General features: G+C 34.8%; 1 protein-coding gene across 1 annotated transcript in view; it reads left to right on the top strand.

Moving 5' to 3' along the window:
• Positions 1–26,240, top strand: part of LOC116993380 (leucine-rich PPR motif-containing protein, mitochondrial-like) — a 48,199-nt gene extending 21,959 nt beyond the window's left edge. The window contains exons 12-25 of the mRNA XM_033053810.1: positions 981–1,099; positions 1,633–1,726; positions 4,871–4,940; positions 8,019–8,046; positions 10,309–10,366; positions 11,503–11,609; positions 11,823–11,900; positions 12,233–12,286; positions 13,002–13,115; positions 14,320–14,450; positions 15,867–15,952; positions 17,576–17,780; positions 25,372–25,496; positions 26,122–26,240. Of these exons, the coding sequence (XP_032909701.1) occupies positions 981–1,099; positions 1,633–1,726; positions 4,871–4,940; positions 8,019–8,046; positions 10,309–10,366; positions 11,503–11,609; positions 11,823–11,900; positions 12,233–12,286; positions 13,002–13,115; positions 14,320–14,450; positions 15,867–15,952; positions 17,576–17,780; positions 25,372–25,496; positions 26,122–26,240 (1,388 nt within the window). The remainder of the gene's footprint in view (positions 1–980; positions 1,100–1,632; positions 1,727–4,870; positions 4,941–8,018; positions 8,047–10,308; positions 10,367–11,502; positions 11,610–11,822; positions 11,901–12,232; positions 12,287–13,001; positions 13,116–14,319; positions 14,451–15,866; positions 15,953–17,575; positions 17,781–25,371; positions 25,497–26,121) is intronic.
• Positions 26,241–26,970: the final 730 nt, after the last annotated feature.

Below are 26,970 nucleotides of genomic sequence, written 5' to 3'. Positions count from 1 at the left end.
ATTCATGGAAGTGTCACTTTTCCATAGGTGGCACTCCAGGGCAAAGACAGGGACTTTGGACATTTTTAAAGTAATAAGTATGAAATGCAAGTTGAAAAAAACATATGTTGTTTGGTACTGGTGTCCTGCAGCAACTGACAAAGCATTTTTAGACCGGCAAAAAATTATTATACCTGTATTGGTTTTGACAGGGGTTCAAAGTTTGGTAGCTAAGGTTACTGTAAGAAGTTTCTGCAAATCAGAGGAGTGTGAACAGTTAAAAAGAATGGCCTACTCTAAAATTACATTGTAGTTGCTGGACTATTAATATTTGGTATCTGGTGTCTTCAATTGTGACTCTACCGAAGTGATACACAGTCTCGTTGTATGACACTATGTGAAACCTGGTAAAGTTACAGCGTAGCTTCGGTGGGCTTGGGGGACTCCAGCCTTTTTCTGAATTTCCAGTTTGAAACTGGTGTGTTGTAATCAACCAGTTTGATTACAAACATGTTACTACTTTTAAACAAGTCCAGAGAAAAGTCCTTAGCACTAATGCTAATCAGAGCTGGGTACTGGGAGCAAAACTAAGTATGCGTGAAGGATGTGTTTGTATCTTGAGTTTATGTACTTTACATCAAATTTCAGATTTGTTTTTTATGCACAGTAATACGGACATTTTGATACATAGCTCTGTAAGATGTTCTGCAAACATGACTTACATTTACTGTGTTAGAAAATAACTGTGTAATAGCAATTTCCAAACGGAATTTTGACGATTTTTGTAGTACGGCACAGAATATGAAATTTTGTAAATCTGTTTTAAATTTCACAGTTAAGAATTCTATTAATACCTAAATTGCAAGACTTTTCATGACAATTTCAAGGAGGGAAATTGAGGAAACAATTCCTTTTTTTGTAAAGCAGCATTTATTTTTACATATTGATAATCAAGTTTTCATTTTTCTGAATGCTTAGACTTGTTAATTTTGCCTTGATAGGTATCTTTGAGGTCCTCAAAATGATGCATAAATTGGGGGTGGACCTTGATGCAGAAACGTATACAGACTATGTTTTTAAACACTTTGCTGATACTGAAACTGCCCATGCCCAGCTGAAGGTAAGTTTACATGTAAAATTTGTAAAACTGGCTGGTATGATGAAGCTGTTCAGGATATTTAGAATGTTTTTCAAACAGTTGTTGCACTGATGGTTTGTTTATCATGTCTTCCTCCTGCTGCTTTTATTTTTTCATAACTAACCAAAGTATTTTGCTCCAGATCCAGTAGTTTTTTTTTTTCCTAAACTGGAGAAGTAAATGAGTGAATAATGCCCCTTTTTATTTTTTACTGGGGACTGGAATTACTACAGTTGCTTCTGGTGAATAATTTTTTTTTTTACTGGCTAAAGAATTGAGAATTGGAGACCAAATTTAAGTGTCCCCGTCTTTCTGCCTTTTGTAACTTTGTCTCTTGCAGCTGATTTCAATACAAAAAATTTTGGATTGGTAGCGACTCATTTGGCTGCTGTGTAGACTCCTGTAGAACACCTTCCATGTTCTCAACAGCTACCTTTGGGAAGGAAATGTTTAGAAATATGAAGTATCAGAAGGTCTTCTGTGAGGAGTTCCATGGTTGATTGCTTTTTCTCTAGGAAAATGGCTGCCTGTTTGAAAGTGTTGGGCTCTATACAGCAGAACTGAGAAGTGAGGCACTGCACGGGAGACTGGATAAAGTTCTTTCTTTACGTGAGTATTTTTCATGTTGCTTGTTACTGTGTATTCAGTGATAGTGTGAATTGGTTGTGGGCTGAGAGATTTACTTGTGTTAATATGTGAGGTTTCAACATATGTGGAGAACTTGAGCAAAGTGCTTATCATGTGAGGTCTCCTATGATGACTTGTCAGATTGAAACTGCCAATTCTGAGCCATAAATCATAGTTTAAATTCTTCTTTGGTATTGAACTTGGCCGTAAGATTTACATACAAGTTATTTGCAAATAACAGCTTCACTGTGATTGTGACAGGAGTGTGACAGTCTTGCACTTAGAGAGCTTAAGCAAAGAGTTTGTTTTCCACAAGGCCTTTTAGGTGGTTGGTGCTGGGATTGCTTTTGTTTTCAGCATCAATGACTACAGAAAGCAAGGAACGATGCAGCTCTGAAGTACCACAGTTACTCATGAAAGAACCAACTTTAAAGATCTGATGGTCACTGACATTAACCTGAGGCTGTTCTGCTGATCTCTTGGTCATGGAAGTTATGTATAAATGTGTGATTGGTTAATTAGGCATTGAATTGTAGCATGTTTAAGAGTTTCGTCTGAAGACTGTTCTGATGCTCAGTGCTTGCAAATGTTAATTTGTGTCATTGACTGAATGTATGGGATAGGATAGGATAGGATAGGATAATTTGCTTGGTTTAGTAGGAATATGTGATTCTCGTCAAAATTTAAATAGTTTTTATATTCCTAGTATACTGAGATATTAATAAAATACCTAAACTTGGGCTAAATCTGATACAGAAAACCAACCATTTTATTTGTTCAAGGCTCAGGGAAAAGCTTAAGCAGTTGTTTGTTGCAGTTGTCATTAACTGTTTTATTTAACAAATGTATAAATAAATATACCATGACTCTGGGAAGCCATTGTGTTGCAGATGAAAAAATTGAGTACTTACTAATCAGTGATTTGATTTTGATATAGGGGAGTTATCAGTTAGTGAATTTTCAAGATGCACCTTACATTTTGCCAGTACTTTGTTTGGTTTTATTAAAAAAAAAAACCCGTAAACTCAACCATTGACCCTAAAAAAAGAAATACCTAAAAAAACTTCAAAATTTTTTTCAAAGGAGGACTGTTTATTAACAATGAAATCTCTTCTCGAATGTGAAATAGTCTCGGGGTTTTTTTTCTCCATGAAAACGTAGACCCCCTCCTTTCATTCTGGTTTACTGAAACAGGCTGGTTTTAATGTGTTGTAAGACATAAGTGCATGTATGCCTGATGTATGTCAAAAGTATGACACAGACACATAGAGTAAGTCGAATTCTATCTCACTCAAAAAATTAGTATCACATAGTATATTATTTAGCCATTGTCTGTGAGTTGAATTTAAATCTTGTAGTGGTATTTCTGTTTACAAAGACCAGGGTTAATAATTCATGGAGACATATCAAATTTCTTTGAACTTGAGCTTTAAAGGAAGCTACTCCGTAAATAGTTTACCAAGCTGAAATGAATGCTAGTAAATCTAATTAGCACCTATGTGATGACAAGGCACAGATATTAAACAGCTGATTTTTTTTTTTCTTTTTGACTTGTCTCTTTTTGCAGTATTACAAAGAGGGAAAAATAGATGCAGTATGGAAAATAGTTTGAGATTGTCTCATCAGTGTAGTCAGAGGAGGCAAAGGTTGGTTATTAATGCTGGCTGCTATCTGGGTGTATTGATTCAGCTTCTCATGCCTTATAATGTATAGATTTCTGCTACTGACAAGATGAAAACTCCGAAGCATCAGCTGAGGAATCTGGGCACATAAGGCAGTGTACATGAGAGCTGCTTTTTCCCTTTATCATGCCGTTCCATTCCACTTCATTGTCAGCCCCTTGATTTTCTCAGACTTGTTTGTTGCTAAGGAAACCAGGTTGCCGATTGTCAGCAGCAGCTGAGCATACTAAGATGCTTTTTTGCTCGTCTTTTTATGAGCAAAAAGTTTAATATACTGCTGGAGGAGAATTTGTATTGAGGGTGTCTTGAAACCAACTTTACCTGAGATTCTCAAACAAAAAGAAATGTTCCAGTATTTGAAACTAGGGAAGTGCTCTTAGTATGTTCTTGCCTTTGACTTCCCAAGTTCTTTTAGAGATGATATTTTTATTTTGGTTATCTTCTACCATATTGCAGCCCTTGCTGAAAGAGCCCTGTGCAGTCAGGTTTTTACAGCAGTTAATTCCATTGTGATGCTGAAGTGCGATGATGGTAACTTCATGCAAGACATAAATGCACCCACTACTATTATTTTTTTCTTTGCTGGTCTGTGGTGCTGGAATGAGAGACAGCAGTTCTACAGGAAGAAGGTAGAATGCTATGGACTATTCAGTCAAGAAATGCTGTAAAGATGAGGACATGAAGCATAACTGTAAATGACCTCTCAGGGACATCTAATTTTAAGTGATTTTGCCGTTTCCTTTGTGTTCAAATAATATTGTATATAACAATGTATAGAACTGTATGTTTGTCTCTTTTTTCCCCCTTAGATTTAATTTAATTCAGTGAATAGCACTTTAGATGGAACTACTTTTTCTTTCTTTAGGGCATTTATACTAGCAAAAGCAACCACTTAAGAAAGTGTTGAGCCATTAATTTTTGCATGGACTTTTTTAAATTTTATTTTTATTACTATTTGAAAAACTAAAAGGCAGAAATTTAGAACCTGTTTTAAGGCAAGTGTTCAGTCTGAACAATTAGCAAACCATTTGCTTTCAGTTTCTTTTCTTGTTCCAGCACTAATATCTCAGGTTTTCTTGTTTAATATTTTTTGAGGTTTGTTTTGCTTTTTGGAATTGGTCTTGAACTTTCTTACAAGTAAAGATACTTTATGCAATTAATAATTCATATTAAAAGTTAATTTATTATCTGTTGACATTAAAGGCAATGTAGAGGGAAAACACTCTCTGAATATTTGATTGCTTTTGAAATGGATCTGATTTAGAGCTGATAAAATGACTGTTGCAAACACTTTGATATTTGAAATCTTGGTTTATAAATGTTTGTCAGCATTTAGTAAACTATCAAAGTAGCATTTCAAGTGATGGTCTATTTACATGATCTACTGAGTTGTTCAGGGATTTTTTTGACACTGACTATTGAGAAATATTGTTTTCATTTATAGTGTCTTCTGCAAACACACCTGCTATTGATTATCGACAGTTTAGAAACAGCCTCATTTTGGGTTTTAAAAGGTAAGGTTCTTTTATGAATACTTCTGTTTTCCTGTGTAACAAAGGTCCCTTTCCTTTTTGTTTTGTTGAGCACAAGTCTGTCCTGTTTTTTTCCCCCTGTTTCATATTTTAGAAGTAGCATTCCAAGTCTAGTAGGAGATACTGTTGTTCCTCCCTGCTTCCCTCCTTTTCCTTGCCTCTGCTATATATGAGCGTGCACTTGAAACATTAGAATGCAGTAGATGAAAAATAATTTCGTTGTTCTTTGTTCTGTGCTCTATGCTAGTATATAAAGTTAGGGTAGTAAACATTTGGGGGTTTATCTTTATTTACATTTTTTATAAACAGCTATACTATTGTAAAAATTCCCTAAAGATTATCACTATTAACTAATAAAGTAATAGAGTGTTTGATGAAGATGAAATACCAGTAGGAGCCTAGCAGATTCTGCTACATCTGCTAATTTTCTGTGCCCTCTGGGTTGGTATGGCTCCTGAACACTCACATGTAACACCTAGTTCTGAGCTACATTGCCAGGACTTTGTATTCACAGTCATATGGTCCTGTTCCTTGTGAATTTGCAAGGTTGTCCTAAGCTTATGCAAATACATGTGGATTAACAAGCACTTCTGTCATGCACTGCTTGCCCCAGTCAAACGTTTAGGATTGGGAATGATAGGGATTTTTTCAGCATGCCTATAGCACAGGGAGCAAGAGAAGTCCCCTAACATTACTCAGGACCACGGTTTGAAGGCTGATTTTGTTATTTCCTGGGATTTTGTAATGAGTGTGAATTAGAATTGTGTTTCAGTTGGATATTAGTAAAACATAACAAGTGAACATGACCAAAATAATTTCCTAGTAAATTGCGTGTTCTATCTAGCTGGTCCTTATGTATCATGGGAAGAGGAGGAGAAAAAGCAAACCAGTGTGAAAATTTGGTTTGTTACCTAGGCCCTAGCTGCTCTTGGCATCCAAGGGATAAGGGAAATTTTAGATCCACTAGGAATATGTTGCTATTCCTTTAAATAGTGATCTCCAGAATAATCTATTTCAGATGTATTGATTAAAAAAACAGATTTTCTAAACACATTTTCTCTCTGTAAGTATAGATAAATATCCAGTTGAAGTAGGACTTTCATTAGAAAGTAAACCATGCTAATGTTTGCCGCACATGGTCAAGGCTAGCCTGAAATACCTCTGCCACTGGGGTGCAAATGTGCAGAATGTGGTTTAAAGTATCTCTAAATGTCATCATCTCACTAGCAAGCTAGTTGCTAAAAATTGCAGTCTGCTCAAGTGAAACAGTTACTGTTGTCTTAGTGGGAATAGTTCCTGCTGGTCTGATTACAGCAGTTATTGGACATCTGGGCTAAACGCTCCAAATTTTCATGGAAATTAAGGTTATGGGTCTTTTGATGTGATTTATTTGGGGATGGGATGGTGCTGTTTTATCTCACTTTTTACTTCAGCTTTTCTTGCCACTTTCAAATGGGGCATAAGTTTTCTTTATCTGTTCCATATTATTCTTTTGCTTACCTTTCTTGCTGCTGGTTTCAGACACTGTATTTAAGGTCCCCTGTGCTCACATTTTACCCTTACATTATTTCTGAAAGCGTACCCACTCATGTTACCTTTTCTGTTTTAAATTTAATGGCTAGAACAGCCTGACCATGAAACTTGAGGGTACGATAGAAGAAAGAATATTTGTAGGTTTTGTAAAGACCGCAGCAAAATTTTATGGCTAAATGCAGGTCTTGAGTGTTCAAATGAGCAAAGTTCAGGATTGGAGTACAAAAGTACAGGGTAGGGACGCCAGAGACACATGAACAATGTCTGTGGCAGACTAGTTTATGGATTTCCATTGAAACTGCTCTTCTCTGGTAACTGCTTCAAAGTATTCCCATTCTATTTGCCTGATGTACCATTACTATTTCAGAGTCAAGTACTTTAGGAAATTGATGCATTTGATATCTGCAGTTCATTGTCATCCTGTCAGTGGTGGAGTGAGTTCACCCAACAAAGCTTAACTAACCTCACAGATGGCATTTTCTTTTCACTCTGTGTGGACCTGCATTTGACTCATTTTCAAATACAAGTGGCAGTTGCACTGAAAGAAGAAATGCTTTGTAGGCTTGAACTTCCTAAATAAAATCCTAAACTTCTGTGACTGCGTTCCAGTTTTTGTGCATTCAGACTGACATCTTATTTTCCTCTAATGAGAATTACAGGAAGATAAAATTGTGTCTTGTTTTTGTTCTCTTACCCTTACCTATGTTAATGCTGTTTTATGGCTATCAAAAAGTTACAGTTGTTGAAAAGTTACAGCTTCTGTTGAGAATTTTGGAGTTATATGAATTATGGGAAAACATCAAATTTTTAATACTTGAGACAGCTGATTAAGATGTCAGGAGTTTTATACTTTAGTGAACTGGCTGACATGATTTTTGGTTGTAACCTCATGATGTACAGAGAAGTGTTATTCTTCAAGTTCTGTCTCAGTCTATGATGGGAGAAATTCTATGTTTTGTTTTCTATGTTTTAAAATATTACATGTTTCTCCCACTATAGTGAACATTATACCTTAAGAGATTTGATTACTTTCTTTTTTTGCATAGTATAAATGCATCAATAGCTGCCTGTAATCTTGGTGTATTAGAAGTCTAATGCATAGGAGAGCTAGATTTTTTTTAGCAAATTCCATTTATCAAGTGTTTTCTATGTAAAGTGCAGCTTGTTTGAATGAAACTTATTTTCTTGAAATGCTGAATAGAGAAGTGTAAAACAAAAATAGGATATGTTAAAGAAAATTAAGATATGCTAAAAAATTGAAGCAAGATCAAAACTAAAACACATTCTAGTCATAAGTGATCAAAATAATGTTGCATTAAGTTTTTAGCAGAAATTATGACCATATTGAGTATAGTGAAAAGTCCTGAAGTTATTCTATACAAAATTAGTTTAAACCAGCAATTACTGTATTTTAATTTCATCTAAATAAGATCCTGAGTGTTGATGTTCTGTGTTGTATTAGAGAAAGCTACAAGAGTAAAATAATTTTGTTGCTTTTAATTTGTTATCCTTTGCTGCCCTCTTCAGCTCAGATGATGTACAGCTATGGAGCAAGGTAAGTGGAGATAAATAAAATCAAGATTCTTTAGGCATGGCATGTTTATGGTCTATTACTGTAAATCTGAATTTGAAACTGCAAATTGTAGACCTGATTAATTTGAGCAAGACTTCTGTCAGTGACAGATCAGGTAAGTGTATCAAACCAAGTTTTCAAATTAGACAGTTAAGTGTAATCGGGAAAAATCAAGTGTGGTGTTGCCATATCATTTAGCTTATTCTACTGCAATTTCTAGATCAATGTAGTTACAGCTGCAAGTGGTTGTAGCTTCTGGAACAAAGTCTGCCATGGTTGTGCCACCTGGCATCAATTCACTTTCCTGCCCTCCCTAAACTTTCTTCCTATCCTCACACTGATGCTAATAAAATAGTATAGCAGTCTTAGTTTTTCCAAGTTTCTGTTATATGACTTAAAGCATTGAAGTCACAGCCAGATAAAATAAATTAACTGGATGAACTCAAAGGGAAATTTCTAGTTGTATTTCTGACCCTACATTAGGGCTTCGTTACAAAGACAGTGCAATATTACTTGGTCATTACATTTTGCACAGCATTAGAATGGAGGAGATGTTAGCAGATACTGCTTTAGATGTGGTTTCAGAATTTGGGAAGGGATGCACTGTGCTTTTTGTTGTTATTCTTCAGTACTGTAACTGCTGATTAATAAAAGTACATTATTAATTTCACAAAAATCTTGGAATGAATTGGAAATTGAGATTTGGAAAGTCACTGATCAATGATTTGCATAAAATCAGTGAAGGATTTTTTTTGCGTTTTACTACCTTTTACTGTTATGTGATGATTCTGGTGAGAGGATGTTTTTGTCGGCTGCGTCTACTTCCTTTTTTGCATTTAAAAAAATAGGAGGGCAGGGAAAGAAAAAAGGGGATCTCTTACTGGTCCCATTATAAAAATAATTTTGAAGGGTAGAAGGCTCAAGTAATGGTGGTCTGCATGTGAAGTAATATCTAAAATTAATTCTACTCGTCTGCATGTGAAGTAATATCTAAAATTAATTCTACTCTTCATCACAATGGAAGAAAAATACATTTTGTTGTCTTCACTAAGTTAAAGAGTAAATACATACATTGAACTTGTAAAATAAGAAATGCTAACTTGGGAAATAAATAGACACCTAGAAACAGAAATAATATTGCACGTTTTTTTCTGTAATTCATCCCTTTTAGTATTCTGATATTTGATTCCAAAGAACTGTTATGATTTCCTTGGATTTTATTGCAGTGTATTGATTTGTCATTGGAAGATGAGAGGAAAAGGGCAGAAAAAAGCTGTAGTTTATTTGTGAACAGTGTCCATGGTGTTGGTAGAAATATAACAGATGTGATATTCAGTTGCACATTTGGTATTTTCTGTCTTTATCCGTTTTCATCAATAATTGAAGATGAGGATTCCTTTTCTTTTGTCATTACTTAAAACACAGCACTTTGGCCGTGTTTTAAGTGGCAGAGAATACATCTCCTGACTTGTCTGAGATTGCATTCTAGAATCGTGGGAGATAAAACAAAAATTCTTGAAACACAATTTCAGTTTTTAACTGAAGATTTAATTAATAAAAATGATTTAATTTCCTTAAGAACAGTCAAATGACTTTTAAAGTGATGCTGTTTAGGTTAAAGTATTTGTAGGTAAGATATGGGGGTTTCTTTTCTTTCAGAGGAAGCAAAATCTATATATTTCTTTGGTTTGCATGATGGATCAAATGAGTGCTAAATGTAGTTGATTGTAATTAATTTTTATGTACGCATGTTTTGTCATTTGAAATAGTCCTTATTTACAACAGCTTATTTAAAACTAGCTGTACTTGTACTAGTTACCTTAATTCTAGCAGAGCATGATAATTTTTTTTCCTTCTTTCAGATATAAAAAATAAGAAGCTTTTTAGGACAATCTCAGCCTTTCTGTAAATTGGAACATAATTGTAGCATCTTCAGGAGTGACACGCTTTAAGCAGTGTCTTAGGATAGCTAACTTCCTGTAGAATGATATATAAACAGAATACTAGAGTGTTCTCTGTCTTAATGCTATACCTCAGAAAACATTTCTGTTTGCAATATTTTTTCAAGAAAACCCTATTATTTGCCAAAAAACCCCTTTGTGTTTCTTAGGGAATGACTATGATGTGGTAAAGAATAATACTTTAACAGAGAGATGCTTTATTATTTTGAGAATTCAATTTCAGATACTATTTGTCCTTGCTTGCTTCTTTTGGCTGCAATGTACGATTATTCTGTCTTACCAGATAACAGAACTGTTGTACAAGGATGAACGTTATTGCCTGACGCCTCCAGGACCAACTGGTAGAGTTTCAATTTCTATGATTGTAACTTATCCACAAATCCGTTCTTCTGTGTAATGATGGGTTTGAGGGATTACAACAGTAAACACTGATTGCTTCTTTTTGAAAGTGAAATTTGAAAACATGTTGGGTAAAATCCTGATTCAAATAATCAGAGCATATTCTGTTAGATCCATGAGATATTTTTCTTTTTAGAATTATAAACGAATCTTGCTGATAATGATTTATTTTTCTAAATTTATAGATCAAAATGGAGATTTAGAGGGAATACAGTATCAGTGCTTAAGTACTTGGAAAAAAAAGGCAGTTTTTCCTTTACTACTATTACCTTTAGTAGTAAAGGTATGGATTTTGTGAGGCAAAACAGTACTTAATATCCCAAATCTTCTGCCTTGAAATAGGTATGCTTTTTTTATTTAATGTGGTTTTTTTAAAAAAAAAGTTTGGGGTTTTTTTCCCCCTCCTTTCAGGGCCAGAGGGGCAAGGAGGTATGGGGACAGCTAATATTTGGGAAGGCAATACTTAGCGCTCTTCCTGTTTCGGGAAGAGGTAGACCCCACATATTTTTACACTGCATAGATAAGAAACTTAGCATAATTTGATGAAATCTGTTCATCTTGACTTTCATTGGCTAATAGGCAGTTTCTTCTTGCTCTAACGGTAAAAATATTTTTGTATGCTGTTATATTAATATTACAATACTTAATGTAGCTTGGTAATGGAATATAATGGGTAAAATGTACAGAATAAATATGCAAAGTGTTAGAAATCTGTTTTTTCTTTTGAGCAATGACAAAATATTTGTGGCAACTATTTGGGGTAGCAGGCAGGAAAGGGGGGGAAGGCCTTGGGCAGTACCACTTCTGTCACACAGTAGTGGAAAAAAATAGATTGAAGTAAGATTCTGTACTGAAAAGCTGTCACTAGGTCTGAAAATAATTAATATTCCTTTCACTCACCAGTTAGATATGTGCTCCCAAACCACATAATCTCTATGCCTCAGTGATCATTGTTGCCATTTCAGAGCCTCTCATCAGGGTGACATCTCACACCAAAATGATTTCTTATAAATTAATCTTGATAACATGACAGTCTCAGTAATTTTAGTGGAATGCTTTCTCTTGTTTTTTTCCACAGAAGCTGTTGGCTATTTTCTTTATCACTTGATTGACAGCATGAGTGACTCAGAGGTACAGGCCAAGGAGGAGCGTTTGAGACAATACTTCCATCAGCTGAAGGAGATGGTACCATTTCATTTTTTGCTACATAATGCCTGTCCTGCCTGACATGTATCTATTAGGTTTGAAATTGCTGCTTTTAAGTACAACCAGACCACTTCTCAATGACATGCAAGAGCTGGAGACTTGAATTACGTCTGAGATAATTTCTGTTAGACAAATTTCAGTTTGGTTGTGTTTCAAAACTCATATAATTTTTTTCCCCACCTCTTGGTACAGAATATAGTAATCCCTACAAGCCACTACAACGGCATTTGCAGACTGCTGGACTCCTCTCAAGTTCCTGAATTAATTAAGGTCTGTGGTTCTATAGCAATTACTTTGAATCTAAAAAAATCTCAGAATATATATTCTCCTTTGCAAAATAAATATCTTCATGTAGTGATTATTTGTAAACCTTTTAACCTTTCTATGATTTTTCACTGTTGTAGCTGGTTTCATGTCTAATGTGAAAGGGATACATTTAATAAGTGCTGTTTCAAGTCAGTGTAATAATGCTGCACTGCAGAACACAGCTTTTTTTACCATTGCTATTATATAATTACCTTGAACTTTTTGAGTATGATATGCTTACTTACAGATTGAACTTTGGGGGAGATAAGTGATATTTTTGTCTTACTGAATTTCAGGATGCAAGGTTACTGTGCAATAAAAAATCCCTGTCTACAGACGACATTTCAGAAGTAAGTAAATTCACAGATAGCTATGGTTGTTCTTACTGTAATAATACTGTTTGGATACGGGGTTTAGATGAAGTGTAATCACTAGCTTTCAGGTCATGGAAGTATATTAACATTATTTAAATCTACCATTTGAAGTTCAGAGGTTGCTTTCCAGAGTAGGGGTAAAGGCTGTCCAGATTTTCACATAGACCTGATACTTGACCTTGGAGTTGGCTGAGGTTTCATGCCTCAGTTTCCCTGTCTGGTAGATATTTTTTTGAAAGTTCTAGTTAGTTAACAGTAGTGGAGTGAGGCTTAATTCATGCTTGTAAATTACAGTGATCCACTTGAGTGGCAGGAACCATATAAATCCATACTGCTTCTAATGGTTGAGTGTCAAGTCTTTACATTTCTGATCTGAGCAAAGTGGAGATGGTAAAAGAAACAGGCTTCTATTTCCTACTTGCCTGAACACAAAGAACTAGTGCGAGAGAAACAGTCATGTTGACCTTTGTAGATATACAACTTAATGTTGGGGTTTTTCTTACTGTATTCTGACTAAAGTCTTCAATTAGTATGTACTATTTAAACAGATAAAAGCACCTTAAATGATTAAAAATTTCTTAAGGTATGAAAGAAGAGGATTATTTTGTCTGTCTTTTATTGAAGTGATCCGACAAGTTGTTCGGGGAAGGGTGTTTTTGCAATTGACATTCTTTCTGTTACCTCCATTTAGACTGCTAAATCTGACGTGTCTGCTTTGGAGAAGAAACTAGAAAAGCGAAAAGCTGAAAACCAGCCTATTACAGATGTCTTGAAACAACTCATACATGCTCTTTGTGAAGAAGAGGTATCTTAAGCAATGCAGAGATAATTGGAAACACACAGCTATATTTTTAAAGGGACATAAATGACTGTTATGGAAAGACATAGTTAAGCAAAGACAAGTGCAGTGCTTCAGGTTTCATGGTTTGATGCTTATAAATCAAACATAAGTGCAAAAAGCAATTAAATCAAAAGGTTAACTAATTTCAGCAACACCTTGAATGGCATGTTTTGGGGTTGCTGAAGTTTGTTTACAATAATCTGCAAAGTGAATGATAGTAACAGCTGTGATAGGTTTATCATACATGCCAAATGTCCTTTTAAGCCATGGCTCCGGTCTCTTATATCTAGATTGTCAAGCAACTGATACATGCACTAGTCATTTGCAATTCAAATATTACTAGGTTGTTAATGCAGGGATTGAAATTCCATTTTCCTGCAGGAGGAAAGCTCTTCTGAGATAAAGGGTCTCTTGCCTTCATTCGGCAGGCGTCCAGCTGTAGTTTACATTCATTTAGTGTGTGTCTGTAATTTGTGGGGTATCACCACACTTTTGTTCGGTTTCTTGTTCAGTATGATCCTGCCTATAAAGCTGGATATATAGGAACAGTAGCAGTTGTGCAGATGATAGCACAATGTTCTCTGTTGCTACAAACACAATTTAGGAAGAGTTGTGTATCTCAGCTGTGTATCTCTACAATTTTGCGTATGAAATAAGCCTAAATGCAAACACCATTGTAAATTCAAAGGGTCAAATGTATGAATAAGAATTTATAGAAAAATAAGCTTTCTATGGAATTATTAAGTAGTTTCTTATTCTTTAGAAAGTAGTTTTGTTATGGGCTTGGCAGTGTACCAGGTGAAAATGGTTATGAATTCCAAATAAGTAAGAATTCTTTTAGAATATTGGTTAATCATGTTCATGGTCTCAGGATTAAAAGTAAAAAGTGTGTTACATTAAAAAATTCAAGGAATATATATGCAAAGTAAGAAAATTTATTTAGAAGTCTATTCTCAAATTAATGTAAAAGGTGTTCTACAAAATTAATGTTTGCAAAACAGCTTTCACTCTTAAAATTTGCTAAAGCATTACAGCACTCTTTTCGTATGTGATCCTACACTACTAAAAGCACTAAAGCAGTCATTTAACTGCACACTGAATGTATAAGATTCATAATGTCAGATTGACTTTTCCTCTAGTTCACATCTTTGCTTTGTTCCTTTTTTAGAATATGCAAAAAGCCCTTGAAGTGAAAGCCAAATACGAACCGGACATGGTTGTCGGTGGCTATGCAGCCTTAATAAATTTGTGCTGTCGACATGATAATGTAGAAGAGGCAATGAACCTGAAAGAAAAAGTGTAAGTACACCGGCACTGAAACATGTCACAGAGATTTATGCTGATACACAGACCTTGTTGAATTAAGTAGGTTGAGTATTAACCCCCTCATCCATTTTTAATTAGTTTTCCCCAACAATGTATGTGCATTTGAAATGGTCATGGGTGTGGTTTTTGGAAACAAAAAATTTGCTTTGTGTAATTGAACGTTAGAAGCAGCTACTTTTCTGTGGTCAGTCATTTCTAAAAAAATTTTATTTTGAAAAAGACAGATTGCTCCATAAGATGTGTTAGTTTGGTTTTTTTAAATTTTAAACATGCATAGTGTCCAAATCGAATTTAGGCTTAATTTACAGTTAAAGAATGGTATCTGTATTGTGTGTTACAAAGCAAGTAAATGTGTTTAGACCACACAACACCTATATTGTTTAGACTAGCAGTGTTTGAATAGCATTACTTTAAGACGGTCAACAAGCATTCTATTTTAAATTTTTATATTTAGTTCTTTGTATCTTGGCTATAAAAATTAACTTCCAGCTGAAACATGCCATCCATGACTTAGCCTGGAGCAAATTCTTACAGATGATCCTTCTATTTGCCCCTTTCCTTTTTCCCTCAATAGGCTCCTTATGGTCTGATGCTATAGTGAAGCAAAAACAACTTACATGTGCCTTTCAGGTTCTTTCTCTCACATACACCCACAAAGTACTTGCTTAGGTTTTACAGCAGGTTGGCAGGCAGGTGCTCATTACACCTGCTAGTGTTAGAAATGATTTGAAATGATTGAGCTGTGAATATCAAGAATTTTACCACTCTACAAATAAGGGTTGTATATTGGCTTTGGCTGCGCTTCTGCTCTCACACAATCCCCAGAGTGAGCTTGCATGAAGTGAAATTCAGTCTTCTGTTGGAGTTTCACTGCAGTAAGGCATTTTTACTGATCTGCCTTGAGCACAGCCTCATATTGCAAAGTGTCTCTTTGGATTGTTATGCAAAGAAACAGCAGTGGAGGAATTAACTTTTAGTACTTTTAGAGAAAAGAAACTTCAAAATAATAGGTTTTAACTTAGGTGAATAGTTTCAATCTCTCTTTCAAAAAGAATATAGCCTGTTCCAGTCATCTGCACTGTTTTCTTTCCAGGCTTCTGAAAAATACCCTATTTTATGCAATAACTACCAAATAATTAATTAAACCATCTGACTCGTTCTCAGAAATACAACCTTTTGCTTTTGAGGGTGGGAAGGGGCATGGATTGTCTTAAATCATGTTCTAATGATGCATCTTTTCGATTCTATCAGATTTCTCCTTTAAGACTTACTATCATTTTTAGTTCCTAGTGCTGCTGTTGTGTTATGTAGTTTTAAAAATAAATCTTTAACCTGAAGCTCTAAAATGTGAGCCTCTGTTGATAAAACTCCTAATGCTTTAATTTCCAGCTTCCCTAGGAATTCACCTGTTGCTCTTGACTGTGGAAAGTACGTAGCACTGGTAGAAGTCTTACAAAAGCATGGTAGACTAGAAGGTAATCCATTTGCTTTCATTGTGTGTTTCTGCTATATAATAAAGGTATCTTGCCTCAAGAATAAAAATGTGAGTTGATATTAATGGTATATCATGTCCTGAAAAGTGCTTGAACATTTTGCATACAAATTTGCATGTGAATTCAACCAGAGATGCTTGGACAGTGCAGGCCATTAGTTTTAATGGATTGGCAAGCTTGTCATTTACATTTGCACAGCTCAGTGCTTTTTGCATTTCTGCAGCTAGTTTTTATTAGCATTGCTGTTTGGATTGAGTTTGAAGATCATGACTTATGGCACAAATTGCGTATGTGCCTAGACTAATGGCTTTGTTTTTGCTTAAGAAGGTCTGAAGGCTGAACATAAAACCCATAAACATAACCTTCTCATAAGAGCCAAGTACTGCAAAAAAACAATTTAACTTTTCATAAAGTATATATTTTTCTATTACTATTGGTTTTTGTGTTTGCTATAGAATTTTATATTCAGTCTGTAAACTGCCTGGAAATTTTGGCTTTTTAATGAGTGTTCGGCAAACTGCCTATTTTCATATTTCTAGATGTTTGCATTAAGCTGTTAGCTCTTTCATGTTTGTAATTTAGTCTAATAATTCTGTGGTTTACATGCTTTGATTGATCTTTTAAAAACTCTAGACTGTCATTAGCTTTAAAAGGTGATTCTGAATATTGAGTTCTGTGATTTTGTAGGGTAACGACTACACTAACACTAGAAAACATGGTCTAAGCCTAGACATAAAACGTAATGGTTTTATTTAAAACACTGTAAAATAAAACAAAAAAACTAGGACAACTTTTTTTCATGTAAGATCTTCCTTTGAAATTTGTTTTGGCCTCTTACTAAGTTTACTGTTAGAAAAATAATAAACAAAGCTGATGTTGTCCAAATCATAATAAATCAGATCATGTCCACCTCTGCATTAAGCAGTGTGAAAATATAAGCTTGGTTTTAAACCCAGAATATAAAATAATTCAGGAATGTAGCCAAACATAAAGTGGTCAAAACATTCTGTGTATGCAATAATTAAGAACATTATAAAAATGCACTTATTCCGTATACAAAAATGTTTGTTTCCGCCTTACTAATGAAGCTTAATGAACCTAATGTTTTAACATGCAGTCTGTTAGAAAGCTTTCATTGGCTCTCCTTGGCTAATTAGTATCGACACAGCAAACAGGCCCTATCGGTATCAGACCATTAGTCTGGCTGTATATACAGTGTAAACATATCTTTATTATCTGGCCTCGTGACAAGCCATCTGCTGAAGAAACAATGGAGTGATTTAGCAGATGTTAGCATTGAACGATAAAAGCATCCATTTAGTAGGATCTTGCAGCTATAGGGCAGACTGTACAGGGTTATGTGGTGCAGAGTGGGCACACAGTTCCTATCTATAATTTGTAGTCAAAGTTGCAGCAAAATGATAAAACCATGCTATTGTGGATTTATAATTGTAGTCTCGTTTAGAAATGCAAGTAGTAATTAACTTGAAATCGGCATTATACACCAGAATTTACATTCCTGCTGGGTTTGAAATGCTGTTTTAATAGCAGTTTGTTTTCCCTACATGAAATTACCTAAGGGTCTTTTGTGTTGTTTCATTGTAGATGCTATTAACATTCTAACGGAGATGAAAGAGAAGGATGTTCCTATCTCAGGCAGAACAGTTGCATCTTTTCTCCGCATTCTTAATGCTGCTGCGATGCGAGGTGAAGTTGAAACAGTGAATCGATTACATGAGACCATTGCAGACCTGGGGTTGGTGAAAACTGCTGCCCTTCATGCCCCTCTGATTACAGTTCATCTTGAAAAGTAAGCTATACTTGGGCTTCAGATGAAACAAGTTATGATATTTATTTGTGTTCTATGACCTATGTACGCAATTCACAGCTGCACATACGTGTCTGGAAGTGCTTGTGCACGTGCAATTACTGAAGTGATCTTGGAGCAGTAATGAACAAATATGTTTTCTTAATTTAGCTAAGTCTCTTTTCATCAGCTAGACATCATGTCATGATCTATGGGAGCAACAGCTGTGCTTTATGGGCACATCAGAGATGAAGTGGCTGTATGTTGGAATATGCTTATGAATTAGTTTGTTCTAAAGTCTGTTTGACAAGATAGCTATTCAGAGCATGATAGGTGCAGGCTCAGCTCTTGTGGTTAACTGAAACATGTTTTCACATCAAAACAGCATTATTTTGCCATGCCTTCCAGTGTATCTCAGGTGAGTTGCAGGGCAGTTGTTGAACATTGAAGTATTTTAATTCATGTAATTCAAATAATTTGTTATCATTGCCAGTAGGCTACTGTGTTGCTGAATTTAAAATTTGAAGAAAATACTGTCTGGTCTGTTATGTCTGAGGGGTTTTGCCTATATATACTTTTAATACCATTTATTAGAGAAAAGGAATTTCATACAGGCATTCTGGTGAGAAGTCTCTTTAATTCCATGTGCATTATTCCTTTGTATACATTTTCATTATGAGATGTAGGGTATTTGAATTAACATGCATATGAATTATATAACAATTTTCTTCTAAAATTGAGGCAAGAATCCTTTTCCTTTACCGTATGAAGAATCCTTTTATTATTCTTTTGTGTGTCACGTAATTCTTGGACTTTCAACACTTGTAGCTAGAGTTTATAAATCAATTTCTTGAGATTTTGGTTGGCATAAATATAATACTTGTGAAAAAAGTGAATTTTTAATAGTATCATATTAGTCGACCATGTAGGGATTTTTAGTTCTTGTTGGCATTCTGGGTATGCAAGGTCTGTATAACATTTTTGTATTGAAAATTCTTGAAAAAGAGGTAATTCTTGGTAGATGTGTGTACATTCTCTTTTTAAAACGGTGTTTTAGTGAAGTGGTCAACAGTTAAGAATATTGTGTACATCTTCTCAGTCAGTGACTGTGCCTTGGTTGCATCACAAGCCAGGCAGATGTTTATGAAAGTAATTTAACTGCAATCATATGTAACTAATGTGTCGGAAAAATATCTGATATGCTTTGCAGTGCGCATAAGAGCAGCTGCATTTTACATAATTGCTTTATGCACCTCGACATGGAAGTTGTACCTGGTGCTACTTGGACTCTTTTGACTTGAGATGTAGTGGATGATGATGTAGGTAAAGGTGTAATCACGTGCAGATGAAAAAGGGGACAGTAATGAGTGTTATTTTAATTTGATTCCACTTTTTTTTTTATTATAGGGGTTTGGGAAAAACTTTATAAAAAGTTGGGTTTTTTTTTTTAATTAATAAAGGGGTTTTTGATGAGGCTAGATTAATGAAGGAGGAAGTATTTCCAGACTGTGAAATTGTATGGCTAGAAGTCACTGGTCCTCACATGTAGAGGTGATAATGCATTTCATATATATAAATAAAATGCAAAGTAAGCTAATTTTTATGTTTTTTTTACCACCTTATATGTGGTGAGACTGCATCTTCTCTGGTGGTCGACAGAATTTGGAAGGGGTTGTTTTTTTGTTTTTTTTTTACTTAGAAGGAATAACTGCATTTTCACTGGGGTCTTTGTCTTTTGGCGTGGAGGAGTTGTGGTTTGGGATTTGTGTGTTTTTCTTAGATCTGCTAAGAGTATTTTGAGAGTTATGAGTGACTGAAATAAGTGTTAGTCATTTCTTTCAGTAGTAGTGCCTGTTATTTGCCATCCTACAGCTTAGGTATCATGCTGGAATGTTGTCGTCTAGCTACAGGTCATCAGCATGCCTCTGAAATAAGCTCTGGGTATTTTAAATGTTCCACAGCAGAGGTTGTACTAGTGTTTTGTGTTCTTAATTTATTTCAAACTCTTTAATTGCTTGTAAAGGAATCTGGGGTTCACTTTTGAAGATACCAACAATTATAGGGATAAATTGTTCTCATCTACCCTTCTCTTCCAGTCCTTAAGTTCTTGCTAAGTCCTAGTGCAAGTTGAAAGTTTTCAACAGAGCATGGAAAAGAAAAAAATATTGATAATGGAGAGCATAACTTTACAAAAGCCAGTATTCTAATAGAATGGACATTTTACCTTTAATATTCTGGGAGACTTTAAACTTACGTAACTAGAGAAACAACTCATACTTACCTTGTTGTTTTCTGACACTCAGTAAGGGAACTACCCCCCTGCATTGAATTGTCTGATTTTTATTTATGACCTTGAACAGTTTCTCAAGATGGGAAAATCAAATTAAAAATTGGGACAGTCCATATGGTCTTGGTCTGTCATATAATGTGATAAACCTTCCTTGGATTGTGTGACAAAAATCTGCAAGGTTATAAAGAACTTGTACTTTGTCTTAAAATATGTCCTACTATTGAGTTGGTTCCTCCAGCTACTGATAATTAGAAAAACTTGTGATACTACAACATGTAAATATTATTAAGATTGTTAAGGATTGCAGTTTTGGCTTAAGTTCTCTACCAACTCACCTTTGAGAAAAGAAGCAAAAAAAAATCTTCAGGTTTGAAATTTACTAATTCCTGTTATAAGAAGTGCTCTTAAGGAGGGGGAAGAAAATTTGCAAGTGAACTATGAAAGCATATTACTGTATTAGTAAATTATTTTGTAGTTTAAGTCAGGGAACACAAGCAGTTAATACCTGTATCTTAAATGATAGAAAGGTATAGTTGAATTATTTTTCTTTAAAATAGTTGGTGTGTTTTAATACAGCATAGTCCAGTAGAGCATTGTGTGCTCATTTGCCATTAATCTCATATAAACCCACTTTGATTAGTTTCTTATGTAGTAGACAGAGCATGAATGCACTGCCTTGACAATTTTCCTTCTGTTGTTTTCATGGAATTAAAATCACCTGTGATTATTTTTGAGATAATTCTGTAGCACTTACAAGTTATTTGAGTTTTATATGCTCTTCTAAAGTAGGCATCTTTTTAAATTAAGTATTATTTTTAGTGGGGGACACATATCTGTAGCAGAGAGAGGTGTTTTTTCCCCAATTTTTTTAGTGGCTTTATTTCAAATATTGTATTAAAACTCCTTATGTGTTGCAATGAAATTAGGGATGTTTGGCTCTCTTACTCCATTATTGCAATTAGGAATTTAGCATCATCAGTGCCAAAGGACAAAAGTGTCTCATTGCCCTATGGGACAGGACAGTGATAAGATGATTTTTCGTCAAGGATCATTGGGTCGTAATTAAGTTTACATTCATGGCTATTGCTTTTTGAAGGATGATTGGTAAATGACAGGCTTCATGTGCTTGCTATGGACAGTGTTCACTAGGGTTTTTTCTCCCTCTGTCAGAAAATCCTGTTGAGTCTGATAATGTAAATGTGGCATTTTATTCTGAACAAAAGAGCAGGGAAATGAGCTATCTTGTCTAATCATTCAGTTGTTTAACACCGACTTCCAGTTTAGACTCAATTGGCTGGAAAGCACTTGACATGTGAAGTTAGTGCTGTTCGGAACGCATGTTTGAGTAAATTTTAAAGTAAGTGACAGCTAAATTGTACCTAGGGAAATTACAAAGCCTTCAACACAGTTAATTTTTTGGGGAGGATTAGTTGTAATTGCAACACCAGTCTCCTTGAAGATTCCTTAGTACAGCAAATGAACAGAAACACATTTAGCTCTTTCAAGAGCCCGTTCTCTTTAACAGAATAATTTTTGCAAAGCTGATTGTACCTTGCTGAATTGACTTCCCTCTACACTAACATCTGCTTCAGATTTGTAGAGAGGGATTTGTTTTACCAGGCTACCCTCCACCCCCACCCCAGAGAGTCCCTTTTTTCTTTCTACCTCTCTAGTGATTTCAGGTTTGAGAGCTTTTCAATCAGTAAACCCCTTAGGTAAATTGCCACTTCACTAAAGCTTTATGCATAATGTTACAGCACTTCATTCCAATTAAAATCAATATTTGGAGTCTTATTTTTATCAGGAAGACTCTCTGGTTGGGAAAGTTGTTTATTTCAAGTAAAAGGGTTAGATTTAATGCTACATTCTTAAAGCAAGAGGGGAGTGGCTTGTTGAAAGTGAGGGGGGCTGAAATATCCAGGCGTGGTGTAGCTAGTCCTACTACAGAATGTGTCCTGCAGACCTTCCAATGGGCTGAGTGATTTTGGCTCTTCAGATAGCTTTGTGTGATTAAAATTACCCACACAAATATTTTGGAAGATTGGACCCATAATACCTTGGGCTTCGTAGCCATTCTGAACAGAAACCAAAAGAATCAAAAAACTTGGTGTCTTAACCAAACATCACTTTAGCTAGAAAATAATGCCAAAGTAGGGCTATTCTGGGCCAAGCAGAATGTACTCGTGGCTGAGGCTCCTTCTGTCATTCAAAACTAATATTATGTCTTCTTTTTAAAAGAGCAGGTTTCAAAGTGCCAGAAAAATACGCCTAATCTTTAAGTGGAACAGGTCTCAGTCCTTAACAGATAATATTTGTGAGTGACTTAAAGCTGTAGTATCTGACCAACTCAAAATGAAGCATGGATCATTTGTGTTCACACTATAAATAATGTTTATTCCAAACTGATGCTGGGAATCCAGTTTTTCCAACGTGACCATGAGTATATGGGCTTTTTTTTCCTTTTTGACTTGAACCATATTAATTAAATAATAATTTTAGACAAGGCTTTTAATGTATTAGAGTAGTAAGTATCCTTTGGGAGGATAAAAGGGTATTTGACATGCATAACTTCTTACAGAAATACTCCCAAATACTTTCAAAAATACAGCTGTTTGTTAGCTTAAACTCATTATGTCTAAATAGCATTTCTTAAAATGTAGAAATTCTTTTTTGTGCACTCTTTTTATTTTAATTGTTACAAGAAACACATTAAAATATTAGCTCTACTTGAAATTTGAAGCCTGCAATGGATTCCTTATTTTCATTTTCTAAAAGGACTGTAAAAACAGCTTACAATAGTAACTACTGGTACTTACTTAGAATTAACTGCAGTTTGTGACAGCTAAAAAATACTGCAGATTGTTAAATCATAGAAGCTCAAGTACAAGCGTAAGCTTGATAATTTTTTCTTTTCGGTAGTGATACCAACGATTTCTCTGTGGAGTCTGAACTTCTCTGTGTTTTATTGTTTTGTATTTGTCTTTGCCAGTTTTAGCATTTATACATTTTATAAACCCCATTCTCTAGTAAACTGTGGATGAGTTGGTTGACTAAATGCAACTGAACAAATATATCTGATTTCAGTAGATTCAGAACAATTGTAACAGTACATCAGTGTGTGAGATACAGAACTCCTTAACCTCAGACTTACTCAGCCCCTTTGAGCAGTAAGTCCCAGTAACAGATACAATATTTCCATTTATTTTTGTCTCAGGTCTTTGCTGACTGTTTTTCTGTGTGTGTTCAGTATTAGTGCCTTCAGAAGTATACATGTAGAGACCAGAAAACTACTAATGTTACTGCTTGAATGACATTCCAATTATTCATTCATTTATTGATAGCTTTGACCTAAAAACAGTCGCTTTAATCCTTTAGGAATACAGCCCAGACAATACTATAGCTGTTTGAGCATCAGTCTGAAAAGCTAGATTTATCACTGAAAACTTTAATTTGAATGTATAAATGTTGTTGTGCCTCCTTAGAAATTGAGTAGTTTTCTGTAAAACTGGTTTTTTCCTAGATGTTAACTGAACTTGCATCTAAAGCAGGAGAAAATACTGATTATATAAATTTATATCTGACTATGGTAACTACCATAGTATTTCGCTTTTATGACAGTAATCTAGCCTGCAACATCTACTTGCAGTTTTGAAATTAACCTGTAATTTAGTCTTCACCCCAAATGACAAAAATTCAAATGACTCCATGGGGTGCCAGAAGATGCACTGTAAACAGGGCTCAGTAAGGGGATAAGGTAGAAATCCATCATCTTAGGCTCTTTTAAAGAATGCCAGTATTACTGAATAAAATTAATTACTTCTTCTGTGTTTTACTGTTAAAAATGTAAAAAATATTAGCCTAGATAATGAGAGTAGTACATAGTGGTTTAGATAGTTCGTTCTTGAAAAGCAAAATCTGTGCTGCACAAGAAATGCATTGTAAGGAGAAGAACTCTGAATTGGGCTAGTTTTAACAGTAATATCTTGGTTTGTTCAGGTTTTGTTGATGAAAAATAAGGTTGCCTCTGGAATGTTAAATCATTAGTTCAAGTCAGCCTTTCAGTTTCTGTTGTTAAGTGATTTTTAATTTTTTTCCCCCTTTAGTAAAGTACATCACCCTTATCAAGTAAGGCTCTTGAAATCTAAAATGCAGTCTTACTGACTGCATGGCTACTTATATTTTGTGGGGGGGGGCTTGATCTGTTTCAGCTTAAGCCTTACACTTTGAAGATTGACTTGACATATTGTTTTAGCCAGTGTTTCTGTGGTTGTCCTTCATTGTTTCCAGTGTTTTTGCTTTGCTTTGTTTGGTTTTTGTTTCAAGATTGGGTTGTGATCTTTGAAAAAAAGGTCTGCAGCAGATGATTAAGTACAGTTAGTTACACAGTATGAAAGGTTGTTTTGTATTTGTTGTTACTGTGATTGCTTTTATGACTTTTCAGTTTTGCATTTTAATTATGAATACTCCTGAAGATGTTAATAGTGTATACATAGGGGAAAATTCAGTCAAGGATTGAGGTACCAAAAATGGAAATATTCTGTGTGTTACTTCTACTTGCTGCTCAAAGGCTCCTGACTATGTATGCATTTAATGCTGTCTTGCACAGTTACTTACTCCTACATGGATTTACAGTAGTGCCACATCTGTCTGACATTGATAGACCAGCATAAAACACATTTTGGTACCATACTATATTGTTGAATTAACTGCAAAAATTGTATTTTTTTAGAGTAGAAAATACCTGTTTGATTCTGATTTTTCATATAGAATGGGATAATGCTGCAGCCCTTCTGTTGTGATGGAATGGACGTCAACAGATGATTTATAGTCACTCTGTTAAGGTGTAAAACCAGTATAAAGCAATCTAATGAGCTGTGGTTCTCTTAACTCTGGTAATCTCTACTGAAGCAAAATATTGTGGAATAATGGTGAAGAACTTAAAGATTGAAAATACCTAAACATAGACATTGAGGTAATAGAGTGTACATGGTATTACTTACAAATGAGAAGAATAAAGCTGTTAAACACTTCAGTGGGTTTTCCATGGAATTTTGGTTTTGTCAAGATAGGACATAGCATAATTTAAAAATATTGCTCAAAAATCAAGTGCATCTGATGCTGTGGAGCATTGACACCTTTGGCTAATTTCTAGTGAGCAGTGGTCATGGAATCAAAAACAATAAAGAGTTGAGTGGGGAATGAACACTTGAATTATAGACTGCTAAATGAATTTTCTGTGCAATTTTCAAGATGCATTGCTCCTGCTCAGAATGTTTTTATTCTTGTTTTGTTTCATTCCACAAGGGGTGACATGCCTGCAGCTCTGGAAGCTTTAATCAGCTGTTACAAGAAGTATGGTAAAATTCTTCAACTTCATAACATCTACTGTAAACTGGTAGAAAAAGGAGATGCTGATCTTCTGCAGAAGGGTTAGTTGAATATCATCAAATACTGTGCTAATATGAAATGTTTTCTGGGGGTTTTTCTTCCAGGATTTGTAGATTGTTTCTTTCAACTGAAAGAAAAAAACTGTTTGTCTTTATATGTGTTAACTTTAAAGCACTAATATGATGCCTGCATTCTTCAAATTGAAAGATTGCTTGTAATTTTAAACACAGAACAGCTCTATTTGTATACTACATTATTGAACTCTCCAAGATTGCTGCTAATACTTGTTCTAGCTTTGTATATTATTAAGAAACAAATTAATAGTAACACATCACAATAACAAAACAATACATCTGTTTTTCAAATAGCCATACAGTTCACATACCATCTATCCTCACTTTTTATGAGCAAAAGCATGCCAGTATAGTCTGTTTTGTTGAATGTAGTTCAAAATGTAGTGCAAATAAACAGAAAAACATTTTAAATATGCTCAACCACAAAGCTACAACAAATTGTCACGTGTTATAATCACTCTGTTTCAAAATTTGTCCCCTTTCAGCTTATGTTTTATGAGACTTGGAAAATATTAGTATTAGGAGTGTTTGACATAAATATTGAAATACTTCAGTATATTGAGTAAATTAATGAGTTTTATTCTGTCTTTAGTTTCAGATTTTGTAAGCAGAGAATACGGTGACATGATGGCTCTTTACGATCTCTTCTTCGCCTTCTTGCAAACAGGGAAATACAAAGAGGCCAAGAAGGTCATCGAGGTGGGATTTTAACTATACTACTCTAATCGTGCAGCTATTTAGAGTCTTAATTAGAAACATTTAAAGTTTTTAACCTTTAATTAGACTTGTACTGATTCACATTAATAGAATGCAATCCCAGTAATAAAAAACCCTCGGCCAGCTTTATTTTGTGTAATTACAGTTCAGAAGAGAGACAGTCATCTTGTACATTAAATTTGTTTCCTCACTTTTTCAAATGTGCTCTTATATATCAAAATGATATTTGCATATTAAATATCGGATTGTGGAACAATTAAATTAAACTGGCATTCCTGGGTGTAAAGTTGCTAATCCTCTTTCCGAAGGAATTCTTTGTTCTTAAAAGCACTGGAATTTAATTTGCTGCAGACCATGCTCAGATTTATTTGTAATGCTTGTCTACAAGTTAATCAGCCAAACAAGCGCTGTCTGCTACTGTTTGGCATTTAATTTAGCATTTCTTCTCTCTCTCCCTTTTTCAGGATAGTAAGCAGCTTATAGGAAGTGGTAGGTGACAAACTTGGTCTATTTAGGATTAGTATACTTTATCTAGACTTGATTGAAATTGTGCTTACTGAAATTGATAAGTCAAAGGGGCAGCTGCAGAGTCTGCCCAGATTGTGATTATTTTTTCTTCTTAACACAGTTATATGTTTTTTAAATGCTGCGTAAGTTTTCCACTTAATGTATGGGAGGAGACATCTTGCAGGAAAAGTAATAGTTTGTCCTCAGCATTTTTGTG

This window comes from Catharus ustulatus, chromosome 3, assembly GCF_009819885.2.
Source record: "Catharus ustulatus isolate bCatUst1 chromosome 3, bCatUst1.pri.v2, whole genome shotgun sequence".
Classification (NCBI taxonomy): Eukaryota; Metazoa; Chordata; class Aves; order Passeriformes; family Turdidae; genus Catharus; species Catharus ustulatus.
Note: the sequence above shows the minus strand (reverse complement) of the source record. Positions and strands in the feature narration are given on the sequence as shown.